Source organism: Saimiri boliviensis, chromosome 10, assembly GCF_048565385.1.
Source record: "Saimiri boliviensis isolate mSaiBol1 chromosome 10, mSaiBol1.pri, whole genome shotgun sequence".
Lineage (NCBI taxonomy): Eukaryota > Metazoa > Chordata > Mammalia > Primates > Cebidae > Saimiri > Saimiri boliviensis.
In genome coordinates, this window is record NC_133458.1 from 18178992 (window position 1) to 18197819 (window position 18828).

General features: G+C 39.7%; 1 protein-coding gene across 6 annotated transcripts in view; it reads right to left on the reverse strand.

Annotated features, from left to right (window-relative positions):
* Window positions 1-1591: 1591 nt before the first annotated feature.
* LUC7L2 (LUC7 like 2, pre-mRNA splicing factor) overlaps window positions 1592-18828 on the reverse strand; it is a 63079-nt gene continuing 45842 nt past the window's right edge. For all 6 annotated transcript variants that reach the window (XM_010340371.3, XM_074379007.1, XM_074379010.1 and 3 more), the window contains 4 exons: window positions 16446-16537; window positions 13471-13500; window positions 6969-7160; window positions 1592-2583 (listed from right to left, as the gene is read on the reverse strand). In XM_010340371.3, coding sequence (XP_010338673.1) covers window positions 2406-2583; window positions 6969-7160; window positions 13471-13500; window positions 16446-16537 — 492 coding nt within the window. In that variant the 3' untranslated portion in view covers window positions 1592-2405. The remainder of the gene's footprint in view (window positions 2584-6968; window positions 7161-13470; window positions 13501-16445; window positions 16538-18828) is intronic.

Below are 18828 nucleotides of genomic sequence, written 5' to 3' on the forward strand. Positions count from 1 at the left end.
TCACCTGAGGCCAGGAGTTCCAAACCAGTCTGGGCAACATGGCGAAACTCGTCTCTACTAAAAATGCAAAAATTAGCTGGGCATGGTGGTACACACCTGTAATCCCAGCTACTTGGGAGGCTGAGGCAGGAGAGTCACTTGAATCCAGGAGACGAAGGCTGCAGTGAGCTGAGATCGCACCACTGCACTCCAGCCTGGGAAACAAGAAACTGTCTCAAATAAACAAACAAACATGCCTATTTAAGGAGGCTTTTTCCCTTAGGCTTAGTTGGTGTTGAGAAGCTCAGCAAAGGCGCTTTGGGGTACTACCTGATAACAGCAAAACGAAGGAAACCTGAAGGTGAAAATTTAGGAAAACACCCCCCAGAGGGACAAGTTATCCTTTTTACCAGTCACCAACACAGAAGACCAAAAGTTGTATATAAGAAAATGATATAAAGATTTCAGAGTTACTCTAACTCAGTGGCATCAGTCATGCAAAGAGCCCTGCAGTTGAAGTGGTCTCCTGTGGCGCACAGCCTGAGTGACAGTGCACTTCATGGCTATCATGCCCTGTTGGTGTTGGGGCAGCCTGTATCACCTAGAAACCACAACTGCAGTAACCACTGATAATAGAGACCTGTGTTACTTCTACAAGTGTTCAATTCCAACTGTACAACTGTAATACGTTCTAGAGTTCAAAATCTTAAGTCCAGAAATACTACTCTAATGGGCCAGGTCCCAGACATTCTTCCTCACACCAACCAGCTAGTCTCCTTTTGATCTTACTCCAAACCCCAGTGTACTAAATTCGAAGTGCCTATAAAGATTTAGAACAGTACAGACTACCAGATACAAAACATTTCTCAGCAACCAAAAATAAAAGAAGGGAAATGGGCCATTGATGCAGATGGGGCTCTTGGATTAAATGCCATATAAATTGCATGTGTGGAACCAAATAGGGCAGAAAACCTTCAGTTAATGAAGCAGAGTTTGGCAAATTGGGAACTTGATGAGGGTTTTCTTTTTTTTTTTTTTTTTTTTTAAGGTAAATCTGTTATCACTTAGAATGGCCTTAGTTTCCCATTCTCTCACCACCTTTACAGGAGCCCACATGCCTGTGACATCAAATCTGTCAAACTTGGGGAATGAAAAGACATTAATAGTTCTTGAAAGGTGGCCTTAGTTAATTATACCCACTATAAGATACTAATTTCATTACTTAAGGAATTTTTTTGTTCCTCAGAATTTCCAGAATCACAAGTGATACCTGCCAATTACAGTTTAAGTTACTAGTGGATATACAACTCTTCAATGCAGAAACTTAGTCTCATTATGTTGGTTACATATACTGTTTTTATTTGGGTTTGCTGAATAAGAATACCCAATTTCTTCTACAGGTCCATTCCTTCTCTATAACGGTCACTACAAACAACCCTGATGTGGCTGGAATATAGTCAGCAAGGGGCCCACGTGAACAGCTCATCTGGAATCTCTGCAAGTACATATTTATATCCTTTGGTGCCTTGCACAGTAAGGCACTATTAATGATAGAATAGAGGAAATGCCCACAGCAAATAGTTCTGGTGACAATTTACTAGACAAGTCACAGTTTAATAATGGTGGTGGTGATTGTTTCTTTCATTTTATTATGTTTTACAATAAGGGTGTAGCCTTTATACTCCACACACACAAAATAAAACAAGTGCTTATTACGAAGAGTCCCTGCCCCCACCCCCCAAGAACATCCTGAATATAGCAATTCAACAGAACAGAAAAATCAAGACAAGTTTGATTTCAAAATTTCAATAAAAAAGCAAAAGTATGTAATGCAACAGCTGTTCAATTTCCAACTCTAAACAGGCACCATTAAACAAAAAACCCAGTATTTTAAATTTCTCCAGCACACATTCCAGGATCAATGCTCTGAACTGTAATCACTAGTAATTCATAAAGGGAGTAGAGCCTTAGAATGGAAGCTATATTGCTTCCCTGCCCACCTTCTCTTACAATTGGAGAGTGTAGGTATTAAGGGATACAAAGTCAGAGAAAGAAGAATTAAAAAGAAAATGCCCAAAGCTGCAGCTGTTTGGACTAGGAAGACAGCATTTTACAAATGTTCAAAAAATCCCAAGGCAAGTAACACAATTTGTTCACTATCACTCTTGAAAGAATAAAGAGATCAGCATCTTATTATATAAAACGGTACTTTCAGAACTGTATTACATGTTCACCAGAAACTATGGATGTAGTTTTAGGCATCATCAAGGAAAACAGGTTCAGTTCAGATCAAGTTAGATACTGTACATCTAGCCTAGCTGGATTGGTGTCTGGATCTGCTTACTGTCACCCTGAACAGCTGTGAACTAAACAATAGTACGTAACTCCGTAGGAAGCTTAAGGATTGAAGAAATGTACACAGCTAGTTAGATCTCCCCTGCTTCGCGCTCTTCAGAGCTCCTCCTGTCTTCTGATCTGCCATTAGCACTCTCATAGGACCGCTTCTTATCTTTCCGATCTCTGTCACGAGGTGATCTGTCTCTTGAACTCCTGTCTCTGTCACATGATGCTAAGTCTTGGTCTCTGAATCTTTCTTTTGAGGATCTGAAAAATATTAATTTGAGGAGCAAAATATGTTGGGAAACCCAAAAACCCAAATTAAAGAATAGGATAAATATTAAGCTATTGATAGCTGAAGATATATCGAAGAATATACACAAGACAGAGGAGTCAGTTTTCTGACAAAATAAAAAAGGGCACTAAAACAAGAAGATGGGGAAAAACAAATAGCTGAGGGTCAGAAGGCTAAAATAATTTCTTACAGGCTACTCATTATCTCAGAGACAACACAGTTCCTCCAATTCGTAAAAGGTATTTTAATATAAAAATAATATATAGATAATAGCTTTAAAAAGTGAAAGGTATTATCTAAATTTTAAATGACTTAGAACAGAGGCCAGATGGTGAATATCTGGGGTGCTGCGGGTCCATGCAATCTCTGTGGCAGTGTTCTTCCTTTTCTTTTTAGAATGTAAAAACCATCCATAGCTTACTGGTTGTACAGGCTACCAGCCGGATTTGGCCTATCGGCAACAGTCTGCCAACACCTGACTTAGGTAAGATTACTACTCAATTATTAGTAATATGGATTTAAATAATCACTTTATTTTTAAAATCTACTCATCTCGGGTTAGCTTATTCAACCAACAAGGGGGAAATGAGACAAAGATGCTCACACTAATAAATCTTGATTAGCCATTAACTGTTTACTACCCTCTCCATTCCCATACCCAACTTCAAAAAGAAAGATAAGTAACAATCAGAAGGAAAACCAAACATATTATGAAATCAGAACATGGAATCTTCTATACTTCCAACATCTAGAATTCAACAAATTACATTTATTTGGTTCTTTACAGGTGACACAGTACTTTCACATAATTTATCTCACTTCACTCATATTCAGAATTAGGATCTGAGGCACTACCAAGAACCTGAATAAGTAATACTTTAAGAAAATAAAAATGTGACTGTTCAGTTTTAGAAACATAGTTAAGGAGGGTTAAACAAAAGTTCTAAAATAATATCAACTTTCAGCATTCTACTTAATGTTTTAATAAACTTAATTTTAAAAAGATGTAAAAAGGCTGAGTGTGGTGGCTCACATCAGCACTTTGGGAGGCCAAGGCGAGCAGATCACTTGAGGTCAGGAGTTCAAGATCAGCCTGGTCAATGTAGTGAAACCCATCTGTACTTAAAATACAAAAAATTAGCTGAGTATGGTGGTGCACACCTGTAGTCCCAGCTACTCGGGAGGCTGAGGCAAGAGAATCGCTTGAACCTGGGAGGTGGAGGCTGCAGTGAGCCTAGATCGCACCACTGCACTCCAGACTGGGTGACAGAGTGAGACTCCATTTCAAACAAACAAAAAAATTCACATAGTGCCAAGACTAGTAATTTCATGTCTACACTAGCCCTATCCATAGCCTTTGTTGGAATAAAATATATAAAGAGACGGTAGAAATGACACCTAAAAATAAGGACACTAGATGCTAAACAGTCCCAGGGTCGGTAACAATAACTGAACGACAACAACAAAATCAACTACTATGTCCCAACATAAGCGGCTTCCATACACTATTTTACTCAAACTACCAATAATCTTAAAGCAGGTATTCTTACCATCTCCACTCAGTAGTAGATGGGGAAAGACAGGTGGGATAATTAAATTACTTAGCCAAGACCAGATGCAGTGGCTCACACCTGTAATCCCAGCACTTTGGGAGGCCAAGGCGGGTAGATTACCTGAGGTCAGGAGTTCGAGACCAGCTTGGCCAATGAGACAAAACACTGTCTCTACTGAAAATACAAAAATTAGCCAGTTATGGTGGCATGGGCCTGTAATTCCAGCTACTTGGGAGGCCGAGGCAGGAGAATTGCTCAAACCCAGGAGGTGGAGGTTGCAATGAGCCCACGCCACTACCCTCCAGCCTGGGCAACAGAGTGAGACTCCTTTTCAAAAAAATAATAAATTACTTAGCCAAAACCAATGAACCCAAAGTCAGACTACAAAGTCCAACTTTGAAGTCTGCATTAAACATGTTTGAACAGAGCAAAAAGAACAGAGCAAATGGTCCTCATTTACACAGGGTACTGTTGCCAGGAAGAGGTCACAAAGGCAATCTACTTATATCAGAGACCAGTATTTCAGAGAAGGAAAAGGAGAACAGCAAAATATAAAAAGCTTTAAAATGAGAACCTTTACCTTGAAAAATTAAACCCAAATATATAGCAATAACTTGATGTTGTATATAATACCAAGTAGGTTTTAACAGCAATTATCTGATAATTTTTCATAAAAACAAAGAATGATGCTTTAAAAGAATAATTTGAATTCAAAGATGAGAAAGTGCTTCATAAAAGCAAAACTTTTAATAATTTTACAAAAATAATCCTCTTTATGAACATGCTGACATCTTAGATATGAGGGGTATCGTAGTACGGTAGAAAATTTCCTATACAACTTCATAAATGCAGGAAGCATTAGGGACTAAGATAACACAATCGCAGATGAGGGAACTTCACTCCCACCCTTCCCATACCCACCACCAATAAAGACATTTAAGAGTTCAGCAACACCAACAATGACAGTTGGGCAGATCGACACAAGAAAATGTCTAAACCTTCCATCACCTAGCAGGATAATTCTGAAAATTCATTGTGCAGATAAAACAGTTAATTTTTTAAAAATGCTTATTTCTGAACACTGCACTGAGAGTAGACCCCAAAATCCAGTTTCGAGAGTGTGAGATAAGAGGCCTACAAATCACTGTCCCTCACAAACTCCCTGCTCATTCTCCCCATTTGCCTAGTATATTCACTCTATATGGAGTATCTTTTTCCTAGCTGATTCTACCTGTTCAAATTTTATTGCCTATCTGAAGCCATTTTTGATTACTCTGTTATATGCCTCATCTAAACTCTTGGACCATTTATGATAAGCAGTTTAGAACTTTATAACATGTGGTAGTCTCATGCCAGTCTATTGTCAGAGATGTCGGTCCTGTGTTCTAACTCACATAGGAAGCCTTTTTTTCTTTTTTCTTTTTCTTTTTTTTTTTTGAGAGACGGAGTCTTACTCTGTCATCCAGGCTGGTGTGCAGTGATGCAATCTCGGCTCACTACAACTTCTGCCTTTGGGTTCAAGCAATTCTCCTGCCTCAGCCTCCTGAGAAGCTGGGATTACAGGCATGCGCCACCATGCCCGGCTAATGTATGTATGTTAGTAGAGATGGGGTTGGGTGGCCAAGCTGGTCTTGAAGTCTTGATCTCAAGTGATCTGCCCGCCTGAGTCTCCCAAAATGCTGGGATTACAGGCATGAGACACCATGCCCAGCCTCACTTAGGAAACTTCTTAGAGCAACTTAAAGTTATTCAGCTATGTTTTACGTCTTTATTATGTTTTTCTAAGTCTAGTACAGTAGAACGTATACAATTATTATTAAAACCACCTTAAGGACTACTAAAAACATGGCCAGAATATAAGAAATAAAATATTGTTTGAGAGCCTATTAACAAACTCAGCTTGTGAGTGATTTCAGGGAATGGAAAGTTGAGTCAAAGAAAAGGGGGAAAGATTTTAACAGCTTTCCATGGATTTTATTATAGATTTTACGTGGAGTAATCCACAGAGTATGTAAGACTAGTAGGTACTAGGCACTCAAAAAATGTTTATCATACATATACTTAAGAATAGTTGTCAAGAAAAAAGCAATTTTAAACATGGCTTGCATACACAGAAATTACCTGGTTTAAGGGCCATCATGTGACCTGAGAAGTTCTGAGAGTTTGATCTGTACAGACTATGAGTGCCAAACTCCTCTACCACATCATAATCCTTTGCCTATTCTTAATAGATATTCAAGTCCTCAAACATACCTTACCCTATGTCTGCAACTTTTGAATTTTTTCATTATACCAAGAAAGTCTTGAAACTTCCTTAAGATTATGAGTCTGCCCTGCCAAGCTAAAGGTATATAACAATACATATTTATAGTGCAGATTAAACAAGAATATACTAGAATGTGTCTGCTCTGAGAAAGCATCTCAGCTCAAATCAAAGCGAAACAACTCTTTTAATGAAGGGACTTCTCAGAGCCCCTAATTTGCTGATCCATACTAAGGGCATTGGTACTTAAAATTATTTACCTGTAAGGAACTTTTTTCCAAGACATACTAAGCAGAGAAAAGCAATAACCTCTGCACATATTGGTTCCAATTTCTTGCTCTGGCTCATTAAGTATATTCTTTCAAAACGATCCATATAATCACAGAAAAATGTTTTATACCCACACACAAATGTGTACATATTACCAGATGCAAAAGTTTCAAACCAATAATCTAAACTCCAAACATAAGTAACGTAAGTAAACATAACCAACTCTAAAACATTAAGGTAGCTCCATATCCTCTGATTGACACATCAATACCTCCTCTTGGATCGTTCTCTGCTCCTATCTCTAGAACTGTGCCGACTTCTCTGGTGGCTACGGCTGCGGCTACGGCTGCTGGAGCGGGACCTGTGGCGATGGCGTTTCTCCCGAGATTTAGATCGAGTTCTCCTCTTGCGTTCACGTGACATGGAGCGAGATCGATGTCTGCGATGCTCTCTGGATCTGGATCTACCAGACAAGATGTGATTTTGTTTTGACCTTTGTAAGTAATACATTTCTCATTTATTAAAGCCCATTCTTTCAAGAGAAACTTTTTTTTTTTTTTTTAGTATTCTTACTTAATGCCAATTATATTGCAAGTCAGCTAACTCTACGCTAAATTGCTGGTGTGTTAACAGCTACATATTAGAATTCAAAAATAAAACACTAATAATTCTCAGCCAGGCACCGTGGCCCACACGTGTAATCCCAACACTTTGGGAGGCTAAGGCAGGAGGATCGCTTGAGCTCAGGATTTCGAGACCAGCCTAGGCAACATGGTGAAAAACTGTCTCTATAAAACATACAGAAATTAGCTGGGCACCGGGGCACATGCATGTAGTCCTAGCTACTCAGGAAGCTGAGGTGGGAGGATCACTTGAGCCTGGGAGGTCAAAGCTACTGCAATGAGCTGTGATCATACCACTGCAGACCAGGCTGGGCAACAGAGTGAGATTCTGTCTTAATAAAAAATAAATAAATAAAAATAAAACTTAAAAAACAAGACACTGACCATTCTCAGAGATCAATCAGTATTGTATAAATTTATATCAGAAATAGTTTTTCAAGTGAAAGCAACTTTTGAACCACTACTATATGCCAGGGACTGTATTTAGATGCATTATGAATTTCATTTAAAGATTTTATTTTGAACATTTTTTGTATTCTCTAGAAATTAAATATGTGCCTGACAGACCTGGACAGAAGGGAAAGAGATGAGGAAGAATACTGTTCAGGATAAATTAATTACTCTCTCTGAATTAGAAAGCTGAGATAACCATAGAAGTAAGTGTTTAATGCCCACAATATGCATGCCTAGTTGCACTGCAATCTAAACAGAGTAAGGGCCAGGAGTGGTGGCTCACACCTATAATCCCAGCACTTTGGGAGGCTGAGGCGTGAATACCCAAGCCGAGGAAGCCAAGGCTACAGTGAGCTGTGTTCACACCACAGCATTCCAGCCTGGGCGATAGACAGCAAGACAAAACGTACACAGTAAGACATTTCTCTATTCAAGGAACACAATTTGGGAGAAAGAAAACTTGCAAAAATAATTTTTGAGAACTTGGCTCAGATTGCAAAAAATGTATTTCTAATGAGTATACAGAAGTATAGAAGGAAAAACATTCTGAAAAGCCAGAAGATTTACAATCCAGGTGCTGGCAAAATAAAAATATTTTAAAAAAAGAAAAAAACCCAGAAGGTAAGACACTATTATAGCCTCCATCAGGTCACAAACTAACTTAGGGTGGGTCGGGGTATGTGATGAGGGTGGAAACGACATGCAGAGGACATAAACATGTGACAGAAAACAAGGGAAAACAGAGGCATACAACTTTGTTAGAACAGTGACTTTAAGAATGATGAAAATGTTCTTAACTGGATTATGGTGACAGTTACACAGCTTTAAATTTGCTTAAAAAAAAAATCACTGACTTCAGAGTAAATCTTTTTATACCTCACTAAAACTGTTTAATGTTTTTTTTCTTTTTTTTTTTTTTTGAGACGGAGTTTCGCTCTTGTTACCCAGGCTGGAATGCAATGGCGCGATCTCGGCTCACCGCAACCTCCACCTCCTGGGTTCAGGTAATTCTCCTGTCTCAGCCTCCTGAGTAGCTGGGATTACAGGCACGCACCGCCATGCCCAGCTAACTTTTTGTATTTTTAGTAGAGACGGGGTTTCACCTTGTTGACCAGGATGGTCTCGATCTCTTGACCTCGTGATCCACCAGCCTCAGACTCCCAAAGTGCTGGGATTACAGGCTTGAGCCACCGCGCCCGGCCTTTTTTTCTTAAAGACGAGGTTTCACCATGTTGTGCAGGCTGGTCGTGAACTCCTGACCTCAGGTGACCCACCCACTTTGGCCTCCAAAGTGCTTGGATTACAGGCGTGAGCCACCACGCCTGGCCAAAACTGTTTAAGTCAACTTTAAGAATGTGAGATTTGATCATAATTTGATACAGCAAGTTCAAAATCATACAGATGAGAGATAGTTTACAAATAGGGTTTATCTTCAACTGATTACCTTGTTATAAAGGATGTTTAAAAGCATTCAGCTTATATCAACATTATAGTCAAAAAAAGGTGTATGACATGAACATAGCTTTAGCCATACTTAAAGAGAGTATTTCTGGCTGGGCACAGTAGCCTCCATCTGTAATCCCAGCACTTTGGGAGGCCGTGGTGGAAGGACTACTTAAGCCCAGTAGTTCAAGACCAGCCTGGGCAACACAGGAAGACCCCATATCTACAAAAAATTTTTTTAAAATTAGCTGGATATGGTGGCACACACCTGTGGTTCCAGCTACTCAGGAGGCTGAGGGAGGAAGACTGCTTGAGCCTGGGAGATTGAGGCTGCAGTGAGCTGTGTTAGCACTACTACACTCCAGCCTAGGTGACCGAGTGAGACCCTCTCTCAAAAAACAAAGTTATTTCCACAGTTAAAAAAAATAATTCCAGGCCGGGCGCAGTGGCTCAAGCCTGTAATCCCAGCACATTGGGAGGCCGAGGTGGGTGGATCACGAGGTCAAGAGATTGAGACCATCCTGGTCAACATGGTGAAACCCCGTCTCTACTAAAAATACAAAAAATTAGCTGGGTATGGTGGTGCGTGCCTGTAATCCCAGCTACTCAGGAGGCTGAGGCAGGAGAATTGCCTGAACCCGGGAGGCAGAGGTTGCAGTGAGCCGAGATGGCGCCATTGCACTCCAGCCTGAATAACAAGAGCGAAACTCCCATCTCAAAAAAAAATTCCAAAAGGAAGTAGAGGGGGAAAAATATAAAACACTCATCAAATGATCTTTTGTTTAACCACTCATTGAGTTATTACGAATGCTATTTCTTCCAATGTATAACTTTATTCATCTTTTAAAAAGTTCTAGATAATTCATCCAAAAAATATTCACTAGGTCTTTTTGCACTGTTCTAGGTACTAAGAGAGGGTGAGTAGCAAATAAGTTCCTGAACACTTAGCGCTTATGCTCCAGAAAGGGATCTATACAAGTTTGCAGGCAGTAAATAAAGACATGTCAGGTGACTTTAAAAACAAAACAAAACAAAACAAAAAACATCTATTACCAGGCATGGTGACTCATGCCTGTAATCCCAGCACTTTGGTAGGCTGAGATGGGTAGATCACTTGAGATCAAGAGTTCAAGACTAGCCTGGCCAACATGGTGAAATCCTGTCTCTACTAAAAATACAAAAAAAATAAACTTAGCAGGGTGTGGTGGTAAGTGCCCTGTAATCCCAACTACTAGGAAAGCTGAAGCAGGAAAATCACCTGAACCTGGGAGGAGGAGGTTGCAGTGAGCCCAGAACGTGCCACTGCACTCCAGCCTGGACAACAGAGCAAAACTTCATCTCAAAAAAATTTTTTTAAATGTATTATGTAGGGTGAAGAAAGAGAAGAGAGAGGTAGTATTTATACAGAATAAGCAGGAAGGCTTTTCTGATAGTATGTCACTGAAGCAAAGCTGAAAGAAGAAAAAAAGGAACAAGTGAACCAGCCATCTCAGAGAAGAGTGCTTCAGGCTGAGGGAACACAGATGCAAATGCCCTGAGGTGGGAGAAAGACCAGTGTGGCTGAAATGAAGTGAGCAAAAGGGAGTAACATCAGGGTCTTAAAGGGAAGATGACCAGGTAACTTTATCATTCAAACCAGAAGGCTCTGAATAAGTTAATGAGTGTATTGAGAAGCTATTAATACATATTCTGAGATGAAAGACATAAACCAGAACTATCCCAGGGCACTTTGGGCTATACCAAGCTTGTCCAACCTGTAGCCTGCAAGCTGCATGCTGCCCAGGACAGCTTTGAATGTGGCCCAACACAAATTTGTAAACTTTCTCAAAATATTATGAGATTTTTTTTTTTTTTTTTTTTTTTTTTTTTTTTTTTTTTTTTTTTTTTGAGACGGAGTTTCGCTCTTGTTACCCAGGCTGGAGTGCAATGGCACGATCTCGGCTCACTGCAACCTCCGCCTCCTGGGTTCAGGCAATTCTCCTGCCTCAGCCTCCTGAGTAGCTGGGATTATAGGCACGCGCCACCATGCCCAGCTAATTTTTTGTATTTTTAGTAGAGACGGGGTTTCACCATGTTGACCAGGTTGGTCTCGATCTCTTGACCTTGTGATCCACCCGCCTCGGCCTCCCAAAGTGCTGGGATTACAGGCTTGAGCCACCGCGCCCGGCCAAGAGATTTTTTTTTTTTTTGCCATTTTTTTCCCAGCTGATCAGTTATCATTAGTGTATCTGATGTGTGGCTTAGGGAAGCCAAAAGATTTGACACCCCTGGGCTACCCTGTCACCCTATGTAAAACCTATGGTAAAGATGTTACTTCCTCTTATGAATGAGATGAAAAACCTCTGCAAAGTCTGAACAGAGGGCTGACGTAACGTATTTCATCTTTTAAAGGGCTTGTTCTGGCTGATGTGTGAAAAACAGAATGAGGTGAAAAGGGGGAGTAGGCGAGCACAGAGCAGTAAGGAGCCTGGTTACAAGGCAAACGCAGTATCTAGGTAACAGGACTAGAGGAGCAGAAATTAAATTTCTGGCCCAAATATCTAAAAATGTTCTATGTGCAATACTTTGTGTCCAACAAAGGGACCAGCTTATATTAAACAAATAGTAAACAAGAATAGTATCATAGTTTAATATTTCTACTTCTCATCTTGGATCACAGAAATTCACCATTATTGGTGAACATAAATTAGCTGACACAACTGGTCCCCCTTATTAATGTTCTTTAGTTTTTAGTGTTTTAGGCAGAAATACCATTGAAAAATGCAGCTAACAACACCATAAGGTTTTTCTTTCTTCTTCTTTTTTTTTTTTTTTTGAGACAGAGTCTGTCTATCACCCAGGCTGGAATGCAGTGGCACAGTCTCTGCAACCTCTACCTCCCGAGATCAAGTGCATCTTACACTTGAACCTCCCAAGCCTCCCAAGTACCTGGATTACAGGCACCCATCACCACATCTGGCTAATTTTTGTTATTTTTAGCAGAGATGAAGTTTTGCCATGTCAGCCAGGCTGGTCTTCAACTCCTGACTTCAGGTGATCTGCCTGCCTCAGCCTCCCAAAGTGCTGGGATTACAAGTGTGAGGCACTGCACTCAGCCAGGTTTTTCTTTTATAACAACAAATTCTCTACTTTTTAGGGAAAACTTCTTGGGAAATAGTTTCTAGAGCTGAGTACTCAGAAGGTTTCAAAAAGAAGATGTGATCTGAACAAGAGGAAGGGTAGAATTTAGAAAAGACTGAGAAAGAGCATTCTAGGTGGGAATGGATCCATAAAGAAAAGTTCAATGATTAGAATTAGAATGGCAAGCAAAGAACTGAGAAAGAATGAAGTACAACATATTTCCCTGCCTTTCTCAGACAAAAAATGTATCACAAACTAGCAAAAACTATAAAGAAAGGTTTCAAACCCCAAATTTTAAAGCTGAAAGTCAAAAAAAGTATTATGTTGCTATTCAAGGCTGCAAATGCCTCTGAAAGCTTTCTCGGATCACTGTTCAAAGGAATGAGCAATAAACTCACATAAAGTAAAGACTGGAAGATATACTAAACATTTTGGTTTTGCTTATCCCACAGTGGATCTATCAAAATTTTATCCAACCATAACCTACTTGTATTTTCAATAGGTACAACCTCTTAGAAAGTTATTTCCTAGGGGCTGTGCACGGTGGCTCAAGCCTGTAATCCCAGCACTTTGGGAGGCCGAGGTGGGTGGATCACGAGGTCAAGAGATCGAGACCATCCTGGTCAAAATGGTGAAACCCCGTCTCTACTAAAATTACAAAAAAATTAGCTGGGCATGGTGGCACGTGCCTGTATCCCAGCTGCTCAGGAGGCTGAGGCAGGAGAATTGCCTGAACCCGGGAGGCGGAGGTTGCAGTGGGCCAAGATCGTGCCATTGCACTCCAGCCTGGGTAACAAGATCGAAACTCTGTCTCAAAAAGAAAAACTTAATCCTTTTACATATGTACTTTGAGCATCTAACGATTTCAGACTATATGTACATATATTTTTTGAGACAGAGTCTCGCTCTGTCACCCAGGCTGGAGTGTAGTTGCACAATCTTGGCTCACTGCAACCTCTGCCTCCCGGGTTCAAGCAATTCTCCAGCCTCAGCATCCCGAGCAGCTGGGATTACAACTGTGCACCACCAAGCCCGGACAAAAAAGAAAAATTTTTAAAGACCATTTAATCTATAAAAACTACCTCTGAAAAAGACATCTTCACTACTTGTATGTGTCTTATGTAATACACCTACCTTTTCGGATTCTTGCTGTGAGATCGGGACCTAAAAAAAGAATATGTAGTTTTAGAAAAGTGGCTATAAGAAAACAGTGCAATGTTACATTATATTCTTCCTGATTTCTAATGTTCATATTAATCTTAGAAATATAAGGCATGTACCTATGCACACAAAATTTTCCAAAATACATCACAAACTGTACAGATTTCTCAGCCTTGCCAAGGTTCGCTTAACTCAAGAATACCTGGCTCTTAAAGAGTATGCTCCTAGGAGATTAAAACACAGTACAGGTTGAGTGCTTCTTCTCTGAAACGCTAAGAATCAGAAATGTTTAGGATTTTTTCTTTCTTCTGTATTTTTTCAAGTTTTTTGAAAGTTTTTTGTTGCCCGGGTGGTCTTGAGCTCCTAGACAAAAATGATCCTACCATGTTGGCCTTCCAAAGTGCTGGGATTACAGGCACCCGATTTTTTTTGTTCAAACTTTGAAGTGTCTGCATTATAATTTATTGGTTCAGCATCTCTAAATCCAAACACTGAAATCTGAAATGCTTTAATAAGCATCTCCTTTAAACACTGTCAGCACTCCAGAAGTTTCAGATTTTGAAACTCACTGGATTTGATTTTTTGGATTTGGGATGCTCAACCTATATATTACAACTTGCTATTCAGAAACCACTTAATAGCTTGGAAAAAATTCTTTTACATCTCTGTCATTTCTTTTTTCCCTTCAGGGAACAGAGTAAAATTTCTATGGTCTGAGATCTACATATTTTTGGAGCTACAACATCATACTATAATCTCTAGAACACCTAGTTCAATCTTACAATGTGTTTCTTCAAATGAGATACTCTACATAAGGCATTTGTCACATTTCCTAGCACACAGTTAATGCTCAATAAAACGTAAATATTGGGCCGGGCGCGGTGGCTCATGCCTGTAATCCCAGCACTTTGGGAGGCCAAGGCAGGTGGATCATGAGGTCAAGAGATCGAGACCATCCTGGTCAACATGGTGAAACCCCGTCTCTACTAAATATACAAAAAGTCAGCTGGGCATGGTGGCGTGTGCCTGTAATCCCAGCTACTCAGGAAGCTGAGGCAGGAGAATTGCCTGAACCCAGGAGGTGGAGGTTGCGGTGAGCCGAGATCATGCCATTGCACTCCAGCCTGGGTAAGTAACAAGAGCGAAACTCCATCTCAAAAATAAAAATAAATAAAAAAATTTTTTAAAAAAAGGAAATATTATGGTGAGTAGGTCACCACAGGGATTTTTTTTTTTTTTTTTTTTTGGGATGATACATACCATAGTTCAAAGCATGGCTTTGAGATCTGCCAGATTTCAATTTTATTTTGTGGTTCTATCATTCACTGTCTGTGTGACCTGATTAAGTTATATATCATCCCTCAGCTTAGTCTGTCACTAGTAAAAGAGGGACAGTAATATAAATTTTACTGGGCTGGGGCTTATAAAGATTACACAAATACGGACAAATTCCTGACTAGTACCTGGCATAAAATAAGCATCCAGTAAATGATGATTCTTTTCTTTTATCCCATCTTGTATAATTTTATACTAGGTTCTAATTTCATCATCTTCCATACTTCCATATTTCCATATTTAAGCTCGTAGAATCAACAACCTTTTTTTTTTTTTTTTTTTTTTAAACATTTCTGAAACAGGGTTACATTGTATAACCACTGTCAAAAGAAACTTGCCATTCGGCAAACAAAGGAGTAAGATGTGATATACTTTTTCATCATCTACAAATGTGAAAATGTAGTCCTGCAAAGATATTTTGGTCCATGTTACCGTCACCTCAGTTGAATCTTAAAATGAGATTCTCACTATTACTTAAAATTCCATTTATATATCAGAATACTGGGCAATATTTCCATAAGGACTTACTGTACAGAAAAGAACAAGCAGATGAAAGCTCTGAGGTAAGCTTTATGGTAAATGAAGAACTCTCTCTCTCTCTCTCTCTCTCTCTCTCTCTCTCTCTCTCTCTCTCTCAACAGAGGACTGACATCACTTCCCCTAAAAAGGGACCATATACACATGTGGTTTTTTTTTTTCACTTTGTCATTATGGTACAAGAAGATTACCTGGTTATAAGCCATGTAACACAAATGAAGTCTGCTTGAACTTCTTGAAATATACTGAATACAATATGCTCAAAGACTGGAGGAAGTGAGCATAAAACCTAATATTACAAAGGGTTTTAATTAGCTTAAGCACATCTGATAACTCTAAAGAGAAGGTATTTAAATTTCAGACACGTAATATGATTCAGGGAAAACTATAAATTAGGACTACAGGCAAATCCTTTGTGATACAACTGTCCATCCTAAAGCTGGTAAAGAAGTTATAAAGATGAATTACAAAAAAATGTTGCCACCATGAAGCTATGTGATTTTAGTTGCCAATGGGTAAAAGTGACTCAAAAGAATGTTTGGACATTCCAAATACTAAGAATTATAAGATTTTATCAATTAATGAATACCAATGTAAGCAAAATTAATATACAATTATGTATTATTACTAGACTTTTTAATAGTTCATAGCTCCCAGAATTGAGAAAATTAAAAAAAAAAAAAATCCCTTCAATGAAACAATCCCCCCTCAAACCTGTTATTAACAAAATACATCATAAAAACAGAAGTAATTCTATGCTAACCTGGTACAAGTCTAGACCAACATGAAAAATCAAAGGAGTAGAAAAAGATTGTTATATATCTTACAAGATATGAAGCATTCTTTATGCACTCTTCCACAGATTTTTAGAAGAAATCACATTCAGTTAAATGGCCAAGAGTTAAGATATTTGTATAATTAAGTATTTACATAATTTGCACAGCAATATTTTTTTAAAGTAAGCAGAAGTTTCCCACTCCCATAACAGATTTAATACCATCTAAAATTTAAAATCAATGATCTCTTTTTAGAACCACAGAGATTCAACTTCAATTACTTGGCCCATTACTCCATACCTCCTCAGCTTCTCTCGCTCTTCTCTCTCCCTTTCTTCTCTTCGTTTCAGCCGTTCCTGGTTTCTTTTCTCCTGCTTCTCAGCTACAACTCTCTTAAAAATGACAATAATAAACGAGGAGCATATTTACTAAGTCCATTCTTAATCAACTTAATCCTAAAATTTACATTATCTGGTTTCTTATAGTACAATTACCATCAAAATCTATTTAATAATTCAATTTGAAGTACTGCCAGATATAATCATTAGGCTTATAAGTTGCTTTTCAAAATCTTTCCCCATTTTGTGGAAAATGTGCAAAATTTCACATTTTTCCATGATTTCTACTTGTGTTTTTAAAATTTTTTAATCAAAACAAATTATTTTAAAATAGAGACAGAATCAGCCGGGCGCGGTGGTTCAAGCCTGTAATCCCAGCACTTTGGGAGGCTGAGGCGGGTGGATCACGAGGTCGAGAGATTGAGACCATCCTGGTCAACAAGGTGAAACCCCGTCTCTACTAAAAATACAAAAAATTAGCTGGGCATGGTGGCACGTGCCTGTAATCCCAGCTACTCAGGAGGCTGAGGCAGGAGAATTGCCTGAACCCAGGAGGCGGAGGTTGCGGTGAGCCGAGATCGCGCCATTGCACTCCAGCCTGGGTAACAAGAGTGAAACTCCGTCTCAAAAAAAAAAAAAAAAAAAAAATAGAGACAGAATCTCGCTATGTTGCCCAAATAACAAGTTGGTCTCCAAGTCCTGGGCTCAAGAGATCATCCTACTGCGGCCTCCTAAAGTGCTAGAATTACAGGTATGAGCCACTCAGACAGACCTCTCTATACTTTTATTGTTTTTTTAAAGACATAGTCTCACTCTGTCGCCCAGACTGGAGTGCAGTAGCACCATCTCAGCTCACTGCAACCTCCACCTGCCAGGTTCAAACGATTCTCATGCCTCAGCCCTCAGAGGAGCTGGGATTACAGACGTGCATCACCACACCCAGCTAAGTTTTGTATTAATATTTTTTTAGTGGAGACAGGGTTTCACAATGTTGCCCAGACTGGTCTCAAACTCTTGACCTCAAGTGATCTGACCTCCTTGGCCTCCCAAAGTGCCAGGATTACAGGCATGAACCGCCATGTCCAGCTCCACAATTTCTCCGTTTTGTTTTATTTATTTATTTTTCCCCCATGATTTCTTTTTTTTTTTTTTTTTGGAGACAGAGTTTCGCTCTTGTTACCCAGGCTGGAGTGCAATGGCGCGATCTTGGCTCACCGCAACCTCCGCCTACTGGGTTCAGGCAATTCTCCTGCCTCGGCCTCCTGAGTAGCTGGGATTACAGGCACGCGCCACCATGCCCAGCTAATTTTTTGTATTTTTAGTAGAGACGGGGTTTCACCATGTTGACCAGGATGGTCTTGATACTTTGACCTCGTGATCCACCTGCCTCAGCCTCCCAAAGTGCTGGGATGACAGGCTTGAGCCACCGCGTCCGGCCTCTCCCATGATTTCTTAATGACATTTCCAAGTCACTTCTACAAGATTTTCCTCCTCTGTTTTCCAGTATTATGTTGTTTTTCTTTTTTTTAATCAACCATTATAAATCACTACAAGTTCCCATGCCCTGTGATTTCTAATATGGAAATGTCTTAGGTTACTTCCAATTACCATCCTGATGCTGCTGCTTTTAAAGATATTAATAAAATGCTAGAGTTCTGGGCCGGGCGCGGTGGCTCACGCCTGTCATCCCAGCACTTTGGGAGGCCGGGGTGGGAGGATCACAAGGTCAAGAGATCGAGACCATCCTGGTCAATATGGTGAAACCCCGTCTCTACTAAAAATACAAAAAAAAGTAGCTGGGCATGGTGGCACATGCCTGTAATCCGAGCTACTCAGGAGGCTGAGGCAGGAGAATTGCCTGAACCCAGGAGGCGGAGGTTGCGGTGAGCCGAGATCGCGCCATTGCACTCCAGCCTGGGTAACAAGAGCGAAACTCCGTCTCAAAAAAAAAAAAGTGCTAGAGTTCTGTTGCTAGGTCTATACATGCAAAGACTTCCAAGCAGGAACCACTGGAGCTTTAACTTGGAGCCCAATAACTATTTGCTATAGTGATCATTTCAACAAGTTTTAAAAAATTACTTGAGATCACCCTAGCTACCCAGAATACTACAAAGAGCCCATTGTTACCTGTGAATATGGAGATGTCCCTAGGCATTTTCTGATTCTACGTTATTTTAAATGCTATGGACCTTGAGTTAATTCCAGTGATAATGGTTACAGAGAAAATGACTATCCCATGTTTCCCATCAGCCAGTCCTCAATTCATGAAAAAACACTATGGTGCCACAATTCTTTAAAATCTATCAGCATATTAAAAAAGGTAAATAGATTATATCCACCAACAC